Source organism: Ceratotherium simum, chromosome 2 (genome assembly GCF_057802395.1).
Source record: "Ceratotherium simum simum isolate JZ-2026a chromosome 2, ASM5780239v1, whole genome shotgun sequence".
In the NCBI taxonomy this organism is placed as follows: Eukaryota; Metazoa; Chordata; class Mammalia; order Perissodactyla; family Rhinocerotidae; genus Ceratotherium; species Ceratotherium simum.
This window is the reverse complement of record NC_141901.1, coordinates 50,766,183-50,784,123: the sequence shown is the minus strand read 5'-3', so window position 1 is coordinate 50,784,123 and position 17,941 is coordinate 50,766,183. Positions and strand designations below refer to the sequence as shown.

The window sequence follows — 17,941 nt, the reverse complement described above, 5'->3', positions numbered from 1 at the left end:
CTCGGGGGGCGCGCGGGCGGCGGAGCCCGCAGCGGCGCGAGGGCCGAGCGCGGCCGGGGGAGGGGCGGCGGCGGCGGCGGGGCCGGGAGCGTGCGCGCGCACCTCACACTCCGCCGCCCGGGGACGCCCACTCGCGAGTCGGGGCCGGCAGGCCGGCTCGCGCCATCCGCCACCCGCACCGCGGGCCCTCTCAGGCGCGTGCCCAAGGGGTTTCGGCGCCCGGCCGTTCTGCGCTCTCTGGGCCGAGGGAGGCAGGGACGAGGCCCGGGCCGCAGCCCCGCACCGCGTAGACGCGCTGCCTCTCCCGCAGCCGCCGCCGCTGCGAGCGAGCCGCTGCGCCGACCGGAGGCAGCGCGGAGGAGGCCCCACAGCGGCCGGCGACCGGGAGGAAGGAGCCGGAGCCGACCTTTCCCCGCCCCCGGCGCCGCTGCTCCCGCGCGCCCGGGGCCGCCGCCTCCCCAGGGCTGGGCGAGGAATGAGCAGGCGCCTGCCCCAGGCTCTCGGACCGAGGGGCCGCGGCTCGGCTTCTTCCCAGCGGCGGCCTCGCTCGCGGAGCAGGCGCCAGCGCTGACTTAACCGGCGGCGGGGAGGAGGAGGAGGAGCCGGGCGGGGGCCGCCGCGCCTCCCCTCCCCCCGCGCACGCCGGCGCTGCTCAGTGGCCGCAGGAGGAGGAACTTCCGCTCCTGACAGAGCCGGGCGGTAGCAACAGCGGCGGCGGCGGCCGCTGCGAGGGCCGGTATTTCGGACGCGAATGCCCTTCGCGCCGGCCGTCGAGCGGCAGCGTCGGAGCTCGCGCGGGGGCCCGGAGCCTGGGGGCAGCGTCGGGAGGCGCGGGCGTCCGAGACCTCCTGCTGCCTCTCCTGGCGCCGCTGCTTGGGCTTCAGCGAGGTGGGAGCCCTTCCTGCCTCCCCGTGGGCGGACCTCCGAGCAGACCCTTATATTTCCACCGCTGAGGTGAAGAGATCCTGGAATCGCAGCCGCAGAGGGGGTTAAGTGGACCTTCTACAACTCCTCGCATCCTCATCAGGCTCCCTTTTGGGGCGGGAGAGCACATTGGAGCATCTCGCTGGGTGCAGGAATGGAAGAACCCACCTTGCATCGTCTCTGCAGTGCTGCTTGCCTGTTCTACCCTTCAGAATGAAGAGGGGACTTGTAACTCGAGGAGGTACTGAAAGCCAAATGGCAAAGAAAATAGAACAGTAAACTAGTGATCGTTTGGGGGCCGCACGCGTTTCTGAATGTAATTGGACGAGCGTGAAAGAGGTGCCCTATTAAAAAAGCACAACAGTCCTTTAAGAGGAGAAAAATTGAGTTTCCCCATTTTTGCCAAGATTTTGAAGACCGTTCAATGTATTGTGCATTTGATATAAGATGAGAACTTTATAAAATATTCTAAGAGCGTAAACGATGACTACCCCAGCCCTGCTGCCCCTCTCCGGACGAAGGATACCACCTCTGAACCTGGGGCCGCCTTCCTTCCCACATCACAGGGCCACTTTGAGACTCTCTGAGAAGTTTATCCTCCTCCTTATTCTAAGTGCCTTCATCACCCTGTGTTTTGGGGCATTCTTCTTCCTTCCGGACTCTTCGAAACACAAACGCTTTGATCTGGGTTTGGAAGATGTGTTAATTCCTCATGTAGATGCCGGCAAAGGGGCTAAGAACTCTGGAGTCTTCCTGATCCATGGACCCGATGAACATAGACACAGGTTTGTTTATTTCAGAAGTTCTGGTATTAACATTTGGCAGAGCAAGGTATGGCTTATTGCGTCAAATCGGTCATTTTTTCCCATTGTAGTTTTGAATGTAATTTTCCCTGAGTTGTAAGAGTTGCATTGTTATTTCACAACTGAATTCTTCTAATTTGAGCAATGAAATACATTTCAAATTAGAGATCATTCAAATAATAAGTTTAAAATGTGAGACATAAAACATCAAACTAATGTATAAACATTAACTTATTTAAAAATAATTCAGAAAGATAGCGTTTTAACATGGTTGAATAGAACCATAAACTGAAGGACGCTTAGAGGCCCATCTTAAGTCCAGGTCCTTCGTTTTATATAGGAGAAACATTTGTGCTCAGAGATGTTGTGTCTGATGTGAAAAATTGGAAATGGAGATATGCAAACTTAATCTAAAGCAATAGGAACGTATGCTGTGCCTTCCTTTCTTAAGAATGTGTTGCATTCAGTCATTGTGCCACCCTGGGAAATAGATCCATAGAATCCTGACATCTCCTATGGGTTTGTTCTTTCCCAAAGGGCACTCATTCTCTGGCTTGTAGTTAAAGCTTAGTAGTGAATCTTAGCTTTTTAGGAAGACAAACATGAGGAGAATATACCTATCATTTCTTACCATGCAAAAATATCCTGATTTTTGTTATTTTCAGGGGATGTGTTTTGGTGTTCTTTACAGAATCAGTTAAGTTAAAAGATACCTTTGAATCTTAAATCATTTCACTTTGTGAGTCTTGTAGACAAGATTTGATTATGTTTTTTAATTTAATTTTGCTCTGATCTTTTTTTTTTTTAATGTGAAGAGATGGAGTGTGTCAAGTTAACTGTTAGAATTTGGTTGATTGAAGAGTTAGCATTCTTTCAAATCATCAAATCTGAAGTGAGCTCTTGGGAGAGTATACCCAAATTAGGATAAAATGGGAGCGCTAGTTACATTCCCTTTAAGTCATTTATGTAATTTGTATCAAAAGAAGAATTTGGGAAAGTACTCTACTTTTTGAAACCTACATTTTTTTTTTTTTTTACCTGTTAAATCTTTCCCCTTTTTTCTCTATTTCTTAAAATAATTTTTGACTATGTGAAAAAAATCATATACTTGAATTCTGTTTTCAACTGACTTTAGTTTTAACTTTTTATCAAGCACCAGGTTTTTGAAAAAGCTTAGCTTCAAATGTGAACAAAAGTTAAATACTTGGGAAAGTGCACTGTTGTAATGAAAGCCGGTTTTTCCTTTTTCTCAATCTAGTTAATTCATTATTTGCTTGTTGGTTCTTTGACTTTTGGCTGAACCTTATGGAGTAGTTACTTCTGAAATTGTTTCATACCATTCTCCTGTCACTAAATTAATATGGACCTTTTGTGATCTTTTTCAACTTGTGTACCCTTTTGCATTTGTTTCTTTTATTTTGCCCTTTGCTCTGTATGACTTCGAGAAAAATCTGACATGATCTGTGAAATATGTTGCTGAAAAATTAACACTGAAAGTACTGTTTTCCTTGAAAATCTTATTTCTCGTGGTCTTTGTAAAGCTATATAATATTTGAAAAAAAAGATGTAATCTAACGTTAAAATTATTTAACACTATTATAGTAATCTGTCATGTAGTAAACAGTTTCCTTTATATTTTAAGTGTGGTCTAAAGATTAAAAATATATGACAACATTCTAGTTTAAAAACATTCACATAGAAAAATTTTCAATTGAGTTAAAATTTAAATTTTGAGAGAAACTACAGATATATGTATTTTATTCACATTTTTAAAAGCCTACTTAAATCTCTTAAACAAGAATTCTTAAATTTATATAGCCCATGAATACATATGCTTGTGTATTGCTATCCTAAACTATTGGGTTCCTGAGTTGGGGGTGAGAGATTGGTTATTCTGATGGTGAGGGTTGGTGACTGAGCCAAATCCTGAGTTTTGGATAGTAAGAGTCCAGATAACAAGTGGTATATGTGAGAATTAATTCAAATCTGTTTGGTTCCTGAGTTTTGGAAAGAAAGAATCCGAATATTGTGAAAGTTCAGGTAGCGAGGGATGCCTGTATTATCTCTTTGCATATTTCTGTGATTGTATCAGTTTATTTTTATATTTGCTTAGTGTGTTATCAATTGTCGCTTACCATATCTGAAAACACAGTTTGTAGTGATAAGAATTCTTCTAATTTGAGCAATGAAATACATTTCAAACTGGAGATCATTCAAATAATCAGTTTAAAATGTGAGACATAAAATACCAAACTAATGTATAAACATTAACTTATTTAAAAATAATTCAGAAAGAGCATTTTAACAGAATTAGTTGGTACTAAGATCATACCTATTTTGGGTGTGGTCAAAAAATCTTTCTTAATTTGGAAAATACAAATTGATAATTTATATTAATTTTGTATGTGTGGAGAAGGGTGCAGGATAGAGGGATGAGGAACCTTCCTTTAATGCATAAATAATGAAAAATAAATCATGGCCATTATTTCTTAGTCACAATATTTAAGAGGTATTTGTTGACTGGCTTTTCTTTATTAATGAATTATTTTAGTATAGTAGTTAGGTGCTTACGCTCTGGAGTCAGACTGCATGGATTCATACCTTAGTTTGTTATTGATTAGATATGTGATCTTGGGCAAATTTTTACACTCTGTGCCTAAGTTGCTTCCTCTGGGTGACAATGGCACCTACTTTACAGATTGTTGTATTGAATGAGATAGTACATGCAAAGTGGTCAACATAGTTCCTAGCATTTAGTAAATGCTCAATAAATATTAGCTATTATTATTATCAATAATTATAGTTTTAATTGAATATTTTAATTCTGAGTCTGCTTACCTTTAAATACTGTGCATGTTTCTGAAAAGTTGGGTAGAGATTAATTAATATTTTAAAAGTACACCAGAACCTTATTGTCTAAAGGAACATTTTATAACCCAACCTAGTTAGCAACAAATGTGTATTGTATATCTACTGTGTGTCAGGCCCTGCTTTTGTGGAGCTTCCTATCTAGGGGGGATGATGGGCATTAAATAAATAAACTTATTTTTGAGGTGTGATGAGTGTTATGAAATTGTGCTCAGTGCTATTAGAGCACATAATGGTGTGATTTAGCCGGTGGGGTGAGGGGGTGGGGGGCAGTGGGAATAGGGAAGGGAAGGCTTCGTTGGGGAAGCAATGGCTCAGAAACTTAGAACAGGTAGGAGATCCATTGCTAAATGAAGTAGAGATGTGGGAGAAAGTGGTCAAAGCAGAGGCACAACATGTGTGAGAGCCCTGAGGTAAAAGAGCTTGGCATCGTTGAGGATCTATGAAATGTTCAGTATGCTTGGTGTCGAGATTAGTGGTGTGGCACTAGGTGAAGGCACTGGATGGGGGAGGTAAGCCTCCTTATTGTTGTTTGAAAAGTTTGAATTAGTTGCCAGCATTCACGTATCAGGAGATTTCACACGAAAGTCTGGATTTCTGATTTCTCTTGAAAAATTAGAGGATATGGCAACACCCAGGTCTGTATTTTCAGATGGCAACACTCAGTGGGATCTGGGCAGCAGCTACTCCGTCTAGAGGGGCATGTGCTCTTCATTTTATGCCACTCAATTAAGTTGCCAGATAAGTAAATCTATCTAATGAATGAATATTTAACCTGGTTGTTGTTGAGTTTGGAATCCCTAGGCAGGATCCTGGAGAGTTTGTAGTTAAGTATTTTGGTTTTTATCCAGGTACTATAGGAAGTCTTGAAGGGTTTTCATTAAAGCAAGGGAATGATATAATCGTTTTTTAAAAATTTAAATCCAGCATTTGCAGTGTAAATGCTGGATTGGCGAGGAGCCAGGAGGAAATGTAGTGAAAGCAGATGGGGGGACCAGGTCACAGAGGATTTTGGCTTAGACCAGAGCGGTGATAGTGGAGGAGAGAATTAGTGGAGAAAAGTGGAGAAAAGTGGTGGATTCAAGAGATGTTCAGCGAAGTTTCACAGAAGTTGGTGTTTGATTGAATATGGGGGCTAAGATAGGAGGAGGGAGGAGTCCAGGATAACTCCCAGTTTCTGGGTGACATGGCTATGGATTACTAAGAAATATACACTATATTTAATTAATATTTTAATTTATATAATTGATAGTACATGAATTTAAGATAAAGTATCTTCATGAGAAAATCTTTGTTCCCTTCTATTAAGTGGTTCATAAATAATCCAGAGTTTTCAAACAGTATGTACCTTTCAGATGATAATAACATAAAGTGTGTAGTTTGATGTCGATGATAGTCATGTTTAGCATCTGTGATTTTAAAGTAACCAAAAACAGGTATTGGTTGTAATGGACATGAATGTTGTTATAAATATACACTGATATACATAAAGTATCGTGTTCGTAATTTGTGTACATAATAGACTTATCTAACTAAAATTTTACTTATTAATTTCACTTTTTTGAAACTGACATTGGGCTTTGTGGTTTTGTTTTTTAAATATTTATTTGAACTGCCAGTAAGTTTCATCCTCTAGTCAGGATTTTGTGAGTCTGAGTTGAGTACTTGAGGGTCAGGTGTATGTTAACTTCTGATAGTTTCCTCACATGGAAAGAACATAGGCTTTGGAGTTAGGAGGACCTAAGGTTGCATCTTGGTTCTACTAACTAGCTGTGTGACATTGTACTAGACATAATCACTCTTAACCTGTGCTGGCCAGTGTGGTTGTCACTGGTGACATGTGGCTATTGAACTTGACATGTGGCTAGTCCATATTGCAGTGTGCTTTAGTGAGAGTTTCTCAAGTTTTTTTAATCTACTGATTTGTATTTTTTGCTTGATTCAGTTTTGCTTTTTATTGCTAGTAGAGATTTTAAATCTCACTATTATGATTTTAATTTTCTTACTGTCTTTCCTCATCTTATCCCTCTTTCATGCCTTTTTTCCCCTATCTTGTTTTTTTATTTTTTTGTTGGTGAGGAATATTGTCCCTGAACTAACATCCCTGCCAGTCTTCCCCTATTTTGTGTGTGGGACGCAGCCACCTCATGGCTTGATGAGTGGTGTGTAGGTCCATGCCTGGGATCCGAACCCGCAAACACTGGGCTGCTGAAGTCGAGTGCGTGAACTTAACCACTGTGCCACTGGGCTGCTCCCCCTATCTTGTTCTTCACTTAGGGCTTTCTGCTCCTGTTTTGGGGAGGTCACATCATTTTATCCTTTAAGTCCGATGGACTTTCTCTTGTAATATATTTACCCCCACTGGCTCATGGTTGTTTTTCCTACTTCCCTTTACTCAAATGTGAGTAAGGTGAGGTCTGTTTAAAGTTGATATTTATCAACAATCTGTGATGTAGGTGCCTTTGTTGCTTTTTTTTTGGTCTACTTACGTATTGAGTGAATACCCTTTTCAGCTCTGTAGTCGGAGAACACATTGATCTGTACAGCTCACAGTTTATTTTCCTCTGTTTTGCTATGACAGTGGCATCTTTAGGCCTCTCAACTGTTTTGGTGCTGGAGTAGATATTTATGTAATTCCCAAATTCAGAGTACAATTGGCAGCATGGACAGCTACTGAGATTCTTCTTGCCTTGTCCCTTACCACCCAGAGTACAATTTTTCAGTCTGCTTCTCATGCACTTACTTCCCCCATCCTCCAGGAGCTGTTCTCTGACAGAACCTAGCTAGTTAGATAATAAGGTAAGAATTGGGAAGAGACTGTGGGGAAAGGCAAGTTGAACAGTGCTCTGACTGCGTGGAGATCTCTGTCCCATTTTCTCACTGGGGCAGACCCTTGGGTCTTGGAGCTAAGTTACAGGTGAGGTAGAGTAGCTTGGGCATTTTTTGTTTCATTGAGGTTCTGTACAATCTAGGTATGCTTGTAATTTAGTAAAGAGCTTTTCCAGATTTTGACATGATGGCTCTTATTTCTTTGATAGTCTGCATTTTTATCATTTTCTGCATCTTTCGTAAATATTTAGTGATTTGGAAGAGGCTGTATTTTGGGGCTGCTCACCAGATAACATTTTGTATACTCTTATTTAAAGTCTAATTTTGATCCTAAGCAAAGTGACAGACTTTGTTTTTATTAATTCAGCATTATAAAATCACTGAATATATCAGTATGTTTTTCATTCTTCTCAGAAAAGAATAAAGTGTTAGTATGGTATGGTTCAAGTTCAGAATGCCAAGGTATAAGTCCTGATTTTCATGTTTGGTCAATGAGTGTTGAAAATTCCAGGAGACGACATATTGTACAATGCCCCAGAGATTGAATGTTAATAGGTGAACAGTATTTACTGGATGAAGTTAAATATTTCAAGGAAATAGAATTTGTTCAAGGGTTAGTTTATTTGCTTTAAAAGCTATAATAGCCTTCCCAGAATTTTTCCTAGGTTTTATAAGAAGTGTTCTAGGGCTACGAAATATTTATTTACTCTTATTTACTAATATTTCTTTTGAATTTTCTTCTTATTAAAGGATCAAACACAATCTTAGAATATTCCTTCCAAATTATTAACATAGACTTATCTAGATCATGAAGCATCTATAACACATAGTTTAAGATTAGATTTTATTTACTTGTTTTCTTTTTTCCTTTTTTTTTTTTTTTTTTTGTGAGAAAGATCAGCCCTGAGCTAACATCTGTCAGTCCTCTTCTTTTTGCTGAGGAAGACTGGCCCTGGGCTAACATCCATGCCCATCTTCCTCCACTTTATATGGGATGCTGCCACAGCATGGCTTGGCAAGCGGTGTATTGGTACGCGCCTGGGATCCGAACCGGTGAACCCTGGGCCGCCGCAGCAGAGTGCACGCACTTAACTGCTTGCGCCACCAGGCAGGCCCCTAGATTTTATTTTTTATCATCATTATTTATCGTAAATCTGTGCTTGAATTACCTTGAGCGATTTACATTTAATCTTATTTACTGATAGTGTTCTCTTACCTACAGGGTTCTTGTTAATATTAATTTACCCATTAACAGCTGAGATTGCCCAAATCCACATATAGATTTATTCCCTTACCTCCTCTGCCTTTAGGTAGTCTGTTTCCCATGTACTTCTTTCTCATGTATCATCTGTGATTGCGTATTTCCAGTCATTTGCGTACTTATCTCTCTCTCCCAATAGAACATGGGCTCCTTGAGGGCAAATGACTGTCTTTTATTTATCTTTTTTTTTTTGATGAGGAAGATTAGCCCTGAGCTAACATCTGTGCCCATCTTCCTCTATTTTATATGTGGGACGCCTGCCACAGCGTGGTTTGATAAGTTGTGTGTAGGTCCATGCTGAGGATCCGAACCTGCTAACCCCAAGCCACCGAAGTGGAGTGAGTGAACTTAACCACTATGCCACCGGGCCAACCCCTTTATTTATCTTTATATCTCCAATGGTTGAAGTACATTCAGTCCTTAAAAAAAGTATATACCTATTGAATAAGTGATGTTCATGACAAAGTGACAGATTCAAGAGAGGGTATAAACAAAATGCAAGGGAGTCTTGAGAGAGAAGATGCAAAAGTAGGAGGAATGATGTCTTAAAGTGAGAAGGATACAGTCTTTATAATAAAGACCCTTTTGTAAAAAATAATTTAAAAAATTAGGGAATAATTTGTATTGGTCCTAATCTAGAACATAACTTAATCCTACAAATGTATCTAAGGTATTTTGCATACCCTCACATTGAACTTCTCCTTCTTTAGGAAAAAAGGAAGAAAACAATAGAGACTATGTGATAAGTGTTTTCACATATTTAACCTTTAGTCTTCACATCAAATCTGTAAGTTAGGTACTACTAATCTCACTTTTACAAATATGGTACTGTAAAATTTTGATCATGCTGAAAGTTGGAGAGTTGGTACCACAGAAGCTAAATGTCTATTCAAAATCAGTAGTACATGGTAAACATTAATTTAATTGATTAACTGGGTGAACTTCATGTTTACTGTTGTTTGAAAATTATAAAAATGTTTAACTTATGGTTTGAGCTGACTCTACATACTCATTAGCTAGGAAAATCATTTTGTTACTTTCATTTTCCATAATTATGCAAATTCTGTCAGAAAAGTTTATTTTGATTGCCATTGAATTTTTGCTGGAACTTTCTCCTTTTAGAACATGGCTGTAGTGAAGAATGGACTGGAGATTTATTTTCTGATTAGGTTTTAGGATTTATTATAAAGAATAATCTCCTTTAAAGGACATTCATTCTCGTGATCTATCTTGGAATTTTATGTAGTCCAGAAGGAAGGCATCATTGTATATTTAAAAGAACGTTGGGCTCAGTATTAGAGAGATAGGGTTTCTAGTTTCAGCATTGTCCTTACTTTTTGGAGTGTATTTAAATAAGCTATTTAACTTCTCTTTGCCTTGTGTATGAAATGAGGGAATTGATTGAATCCCTAAAGATTTCCTCCAGCTCACGCATATGAAATACTAGTAATTTTATGAAGTAGGGAACTGAAGAATGTGTAGTGATTTAGTTCAAGACATCACAAATACTGTGAAAATAAAACATATTATAAATAGGATTTAGCAGTGTCATTTTTATATATAACAATTAAGATTTTTTATGTATATATAAAATATAAAAATGACATAAAAATCATTTTATAAATGAATATAGTTTATTTATATTATTATATGATTGTTTATATACAGTCATGCACTGCACAATGACATTTTGGTCGATGACTGACCACATATATGATGGTGGTCCCATAAGATTAGTACCGTGTAGCCTGTCTAGTAGTATAGCAGGCTGTACCATCTAGGTTTGTGTAAGTATACACTGTGATGTTCTCACAGCAAAGAAATTGTGTAACAATGCATTTTTCAGAACATATCCTTCATTAAGTGATTTGTGACTTATAAACCTGTACCAATTTAAAAAGTGTATGTGAATGAAATGCTATTTTATACATTCTTGTTTCTCATAAGCTTAAAAGTATAATTTATTGAACATTTTATATGCCAACCTGAAGGTAATAGGTATATTTATAAAAGTATTTCCAGGTGTCATTTTTGAGCCCAGTTCACAATTACATCTCTTAATTTGTTATCTAAGACTTTAGGATAGATTCTGTGGAAAACAAGAGTCCTGAGGCAAAATTTTCTTTGATTTAAGACTGTAATTTCCTAACCTTAATATTGAGAGATGCCATTGAAAGTGTCTATTCTCTTTTGTTCTCCATATCTTAACAAGAACTTTAGGGACAAGATATATAAATAGTTAAAAAAAAAAGGATATGAAGTAATCTGAAGACTACAAAGGACAATGTTTATATTGTTTTTCCTTTTACATTTTTGACATTTACATATTTATAAAATCGACCTCTATTACTTATGCAGATCTCTTGGCCTCTCCTTAGTGGTATTGATGTTACCATTAAAAAATATTGGTCACATTCATTTATTCAGCAAGTGTTTTTGAGTTATTTATTATGTGTCAAGCATTATCCTGAGTATTGGGGATTATTGCAGAATGTTATAGAAGATTACTTTTGACTCAGAGACTACTGAAAAATTTGAATTGTAGATTCAAATCTTAACATCATTCTTAAAGCATATATTATCTGTGGAGTCCGATTCTAGGGGTCTTAGAGAAACCTTTTCACCTAATTGAGGCTCTGGTACATGCATTTAGGTCATTGACATTTTTTGAGAGTTCAGGTAAGTTATTGCTTTATTTCTCCTCTTTGTTTTTTTCTAACATGCATTTATATCATTAATTTATGCATTTCTGGCATATGGACTGGGTTATGTGGAGATAAGATGCTGTGTTCTGAAGCTTTTTTCAATCAGGAACCAGACCCTGGCATCTGAAAAAATATGCCAGTCATTGTGCTAAATTGAGGTGTGGCACAATTGTATGTAAGTATCTAAAACCATTTATATACAGCTATATATGGTTATAGTTGTACATTTATTTATAAAGTTATACGTGCATACATGACCTCTTCAATTACTTGACAGTAAGGTGGTATCTGATATAAAGTTTGTATCTGTTTGGTGTGTATCTGTTTTGTTTATAATAATAAATATTTTTCTGTTAATTTGTGATGCCATTAATAAACATTTGCTTTTTCATGACCTGGATCTTTTTCCTCTACTTAAGAAGATTGTTAATACCTAGGGCGCAGTGAACATTGAGCAGCTGGGCTCCTCTTGTGCTTACAGTGTTGGTCTAAGTGTAAATTAATAGAATTTTTGTGGAGAACAATTTAGTAATACGAACTAATTTAAAGTACATATTCTTTGATTCAGCAATTCTTCTAAGAATTTATCCTTGGGACATCTTCACATTAGTGCACAAAGAAATGTTCGAGAAGGTCCCCTGAAGCTATAACATGACATATTGTAAATGATCTAAATGTCTATCAACAGGGGATTAGTTAAATAAAAGATAATATATCCCAATATATAGACTTCTTTTTTTGGAAAAAAAAACCTTATGGATCTTTCTGGTTATTCCCAAAAGTAGCACACCATTTTAATTTTATAGTTTTATAGTAGTGTGTTTTGATATCTGGTATAAGTCCTTTGTATCTTTCTTGTTTTTTAAAAAGTAAGCATATATAAATGTATTAACAGAGTATTAATGTCACTGTACTCACTATTTCAAATGTTAACATTTTCCTATTTTAGTTCAAGATTACCCTTCTTGAGGTAAAGCTCTAGTCTGAGTTTGACGTGTCTTTCTCAGTACATGGTTTTATACTTCTACAGTATATATATTGATGTAAATTATATATATAAATAAATATAAATATATAATATATATTTGTGTATTATATATACATTACATATATATACTATGATAGTATATATATTACATATAGTATATATTATATAATGTATTATATATTATATGTATCATTCTGCAAGTCTTTTTTTGCTCCTTTTAGTGATTTATGTATGTTGATATATTGGGCTCTGGTTCAATTCCATTGTATGATTAAACCTCGAATTATTTATATATTCTCCTGTCGCTAGATTTTTAGGTTAATTCCATATTGTTACTGCAAAAAATTCTTGTACATGTGTTCTTGGGCATATGTGTTTTTTCTTCAAGGTAAAAACTTAATAATAGAATTATTGAGTTGTAAAGTATGTGTATCGTTGACTCTAAATTTTGTTGCTAAATTAGTTGGTAAAGTGGTTGTACCAATTTATACTCCAACCTGCATATTGCAAACCATGATGTTGTTAGATTTGAACAATCTTTACCAATCCAATGCTAATTTTAGTTTTTATTTCCCTGATTACTAGTGAGGTGGAATTTTTTAAAAGGTATTTATTGATTATTTGAATTTCCTAGTCTTCAAGTTGCTCGTTCACATTTTTTTTTTGGGTTGTTCTTTTTTTTCTTATTTATTTGTAGGTATTATTTATACATTCTGGGTGAATTCTTTGTTATAAGCATTACACACATCTTCTTGCAATGGATACCTTATTTTTATATTTTGTTTATGGTGCTTTTAGTTTTATAGAAGTTTTAAATTTTAATGTAATTGAAATTGTCAGTATTTTCTTTTATAGTATTGCTTTTTGGATTTTGCTGAGGGAATGCTTTTCTACCCTCAAGTTATAGTGTTCTATATTTTCAATTCTAGTAGTTTTAAAATTTTGTTTTTCACATCTAGGGATTTAATCTACTTGGTTTTGATTTTTGTGTATGAAGAGGTAAAGATAGAATTTATATTTTTTCAAATGGGTGTCCAGTTGTTCATTTGCTACTTATTGAAGAGTCTGTCCTTTCCCATGGATTTGTAATGTAATTTCTGCCATATAACAATTTTTCATATTTTCCTAGGTTTGTTTCTGGCTTCTCTATGTCCATTTGTTTATTTCTGTTGTATTAGCATAGCACACTGTATTAATAATAATATGTGAAATAATAAATGTAGCTTTAGATAAGTCTTGATAGTAGATAATGCTATGGACTGAAAATTCAGTCCTCCCAAAATTCATATGTTGAAATCTTTGTCCCCAGTGTGATGGTATGGGGAGGTGGGGCCTTTGGGAGGCAATTAGGTCATGAGGGTAAAACCTTCGTGAATGGAATTAGTGGTGCCCTTATAAAAAGACATGAGAGAGCTTGCTTTCTCTCTCTAGGCTCTTTCCACCATGTGAGAAGTCAGCAGTCTGCAACCTGGAAAAGGGTTCTCACCAGAACCCGACCATACTGGCACCCTGATCTCAGACTTCTAGCCTTCAGAACTGTGAGAAATAAAATTTTTCTTGTTTATAAGTCACTCAGTCTATGGTACTTGGTTATAGCAGCACAAACTGAGTAAGACAGGTAGGGTAGGTTCTTCTACCTTGTTCTTTAAAATTGTGTTTGCTCTTCTTGATTCTAAGCTCTTCCATAAGTATTTATTTTTTTTTGATTGAGGTAAACTTTGCATAACATAAAATTAACCATCTTAAACAATTTAGTGGCATTTTATATGTTCACAGTGTTGTCAAACCACTACTTCTATCTAGTTCTAAAACATTTTTGTATCCCAAAACCACACCCATTAAGCAGTTACTCCCCACTCCTTCCTCTCTGCCAGCCCCTGGCAAACCACCAGTCTGCTTTCTGTCTCTAAGGATTTTCCTATTCTGGTAAATATTATTACTTATGTGGTAAATATTTCACATAAATGGAATCATCCTATATAAGACCTTTTGTGTCTGGCTTCTTTCACTGAGCATAATGTTTTTGAGACTCATCCATGTTGTAGCATGTATCAGTACTTCATTCCTTTTTATAGCTGAATAATAATTCCATTGTTTATATATATACAATTTGTTTATGCATTCATCTGGTGATGGACATTTGGATTATTTCTACCTTTTGCTTATTGTGAATAGTGCAGCTGTGAACATGTTGTATGCATGTATTTGTTTGAGTACCTGTTTTCAGTTCTCTTGGGTATATACCTAGGAGTAGAAGTTTTGGGTCATATGATAATTCTATGGTTAACTTTTTGAGGAACCGCCAAATTGTTTTCCATTGCAGCTGAATCGTTTTACCTTTCCATCAGCAATGTCTGAAGGTTCCAATCACCTTCTCATCAACACTTAAAAAAAATTATATCCACACTAGGAAGTGTGTGTGAAGTGGTATCTCACTGTGATTTTGATTTGCATTTCCCTAATGACTAATGATGTTGAACATCTTTTCATGTGCTTATTGGCCATTTGTATATCTTTTTCAGAGAAATGTCCGTCCAAGTTCTTTGTCCATTTTTACAATTGGGTGGTTTGTCTTTTTGTTGTTTAGTTGTAAGAGTTCTTTATGTTTTCTGGATACTAGACCCTTATCAGATATATGGTTTGCAAATATGTTCTCCCTTTCTCTAGATTGTCTTTCACTTTCTTGATAATGTCCTTTGGTGCAAAATGTTTTTAATTTTGTTAAAGGCCAACTTATTTTCTTTTGTTGCTTATGCTTTTGGTGTCATATTGAAGAATCCATTGCCAAACCAAGGTCGTGAAGATTTATTCCTCTTTTCTTAAGACTTTTATGATTTTAACTTATATTTTTAGGTTGTGGATCCATTATGAGTTTTTGTATATGGTGTGAGATAGAGGTCTAACTTCATTATTTTGTACGTGGCTATCCGGTTGACCCAGCATCGTTTGTTGAAGAGACTATCTTTTCCCCATTGAATAGTATTGGTACTCTTGTTGAAAATCAGTTGGCTATACACGTATGAGTTTATTTCTGGACTCTCAATTCTGTTCCATTCATCTATATATGTTATCCTTATGCTGCTACCACACTGTTTTGATTACTGTAGCTTTGTAGCAAGTTTTGAAATTGGGAAGTGTGAGTGCTCCAATGTTATTCTTTTTCAATATTGTTTTGACTATTTGGGGCCACTTGCAATTCCTTATGGATTTGAGGATCAGCTTTCCAGTTTCTGCAAAAGCAGCTGTTGGAGTTTTGATAGGGATTGCATTGAATTTGTAGGTCACTTTGGATATTATTGTCATCTTAACAATATTAAGTTTTCCAGTCTGTGAGCTCTGGACATGTTTCCATTGTTTAGGTCTTCTCTGATTTATTTTGGCAGTGCTTGTAATTTTCAGTGTACAATTGTTTTACCTCTTTGGTTAAATTTATTCCTAGATATTTAATTCTTTTGTATGCTATTGTGAATGGAATTGTTTTCTTAATTTCCTTTTTTTTGGATTTTTCATTTCTGATGTATAGAAACACAACTGATTTTTGCATGTTGTTCTTGTGCCTTCAACTTTACTGAATTCATTTATTAGCTCTCGTAGTCATTTTGTGGATTCTTTGGGATTTTCTGTATATATAGGATCATGTCGTCTGTGAGTAGAGATAGTTTTACTTCTTCCTTTTAATTTGGATGCCTTTTATTTCTTTTTCTTGCCTAATTGCTCTGGCTAGAATTTACAGTAAGATGTTGAATAGCAGTGGTGAAATCAGGCATCTTGGCCTTATTCCTGATCTTAGGGGGAAAGCTTTTGATCTTTCCCCATCGAGTTTGATGTTAGTTGTCAGTTTTTCATAAATGCCCTTTATCATGTTGAGGAAGTTCCCTTCTGTTCCTAGTTTGCTGAATATGTTATTATGAAAAGGTGTTGGATTTTGTCAAATGCTTTTCTGCGTCGGTTGAGATGATCATGTATTTTATCCCCTTTGTTCTATTAATATGGTGTTTTACATTGATTTTTAAAAAAAGTTTTTTTATTTTATTGAGGTCATAATAGTTTATAACATTGGGAAATTGCAGTTGTACATTATTATTTGTCCATCACCATCTATATGTGCCCTTTTACCCCTTATGCCCACCACCCTTAACCCCCTTCCTCTCTGGTAACCACTAATCTGTTCTCTTTGTCCATGTGTTTGTTTATCTTTCATATATGAGTGAAATCATATGGTGTTTATTTTTCTCTGTCTGGCTTATTTTGCTTAACATAATACCCTCAGAGTCCATCCATGTTATTGCAAATGGGACAATTTTTTCTTTTTTGATTGCTGGGTAGTATTCCATTGTATGTATATATATACCACATCTTTATCCATTCATCTGTTGATGGGCACTTGGGTTGCTTCCACATCTTGACTATTGTGAATAATGCTGTAATGAAAATAGACATGCATAAATCTCTTTGGTTGATTTCAAGTTCTTTGGATAAATACTCTGTAGTGGGCTAGCTGAGTCGTATGGTATTTCTATTTTTAATTTTTTGGCAAATCTCCATACTGTTTTCCGTAGTGGCTGCACCAGTTTGTGTCCCCACCAGCAGTGTTTGAGGGTTTTCTTTTCTCCACATCCCCTCCAACATTTGTTACTTTTTGTCTTGGTGATTATAGCCATTCTAACGGGTGTAAGGTGATATCTCAGTGTAATTTTGATTTGCATTTCCCTGATGATCAGTGATGTTGAACATCTTTTCATGTGCCTATTGGCCATCTGTGTATCTTTGGAAAAATGTTTGTTCATATCCTCTGCCCATTTTTTGATCTGTTTGTTTATTTTTTCTTGTTGAGTTCTGTGAGTTCTTTATTTATTTTGGAGATTAACGCCTTGTCAGATACATGATTTGCAAATATTTTCTCCCAGTTGGTGGGTTGTCTTTTCATTTTGTTCCTGGTTTCCTTTGCCTTGCAGAAGCTCTTTAGTCTGATGAAGTCCCATTTGTTTATTTTTTTCTTTTGTTTCCCTTGCCTTAGTAGACATGGTATTTGAAAAGAACATTGATTTTTTTTTTATGTTGAGCCACTTATGCGTTTCTGGAATAAAGTCCACTTGCTTATGGTATATAATCCTTTTAATAATGCTGTTGGAATTTTGCTAGTATTTTGTTGAGGATTTTTGCATATATATTTATAAGGGTTATTGGTCTGTAGTTTTCTGGTGGTGTCTGTCTGGCTTTGATATCTGGGTAATACTGGCTTCCTAGAATGAATTGGGAAGGGTTCCCTCCTCTTCTATTTTTTTGGAAGAGTTTGAAAAGGATTGGTGTTAATTCTTCTTTAAATGTGGTAAAATTCACCAGTGAAACCATCTGGTCCTGAGCTTTTCTTTCTTGGGAGGTTTCTGCTTCCTGATTCAAGCTCTTCCCCTGTTGTAGATCTATTCAGATTTTCTATTTCTTCTTGAATCAGTTTTCATAGTTTGTGTGTTTCTAGGAATGTGTCCAGTTCATCTCGGTTATCTAATTTGTTAGAGTACAATTATTCATAGTATTCTCTTTAATCTTTTTTATTTCTGTAAGA

General features: G+C 36.8%; 1 protein-coding gene across 1 annotated transcript in view; it reads left to right on the top strand.

Annotated features, from left to right (window-relative positions):
* The first annotated feature begins 674 nt into the window (after positions 1–674).
* The window catches only part of MAN1A2 (mannosidase alpha class 1A member 2), a 162,501-nt gene continuing 145,234 nt past the window's right edge, over positions 675–17,941 (top strand). The window contains exon 1 of the mRNA XM_004420607.3: positions 675–1,709. Coding sequence (XP_004420664.1) covers positions 1,408–1,709 — 302 coding nt within the window. The 5' untranslated portion in view covers positions 675–1,407. The remainder of the gene's footprint in view (positions 1,710–17,941) is intronic.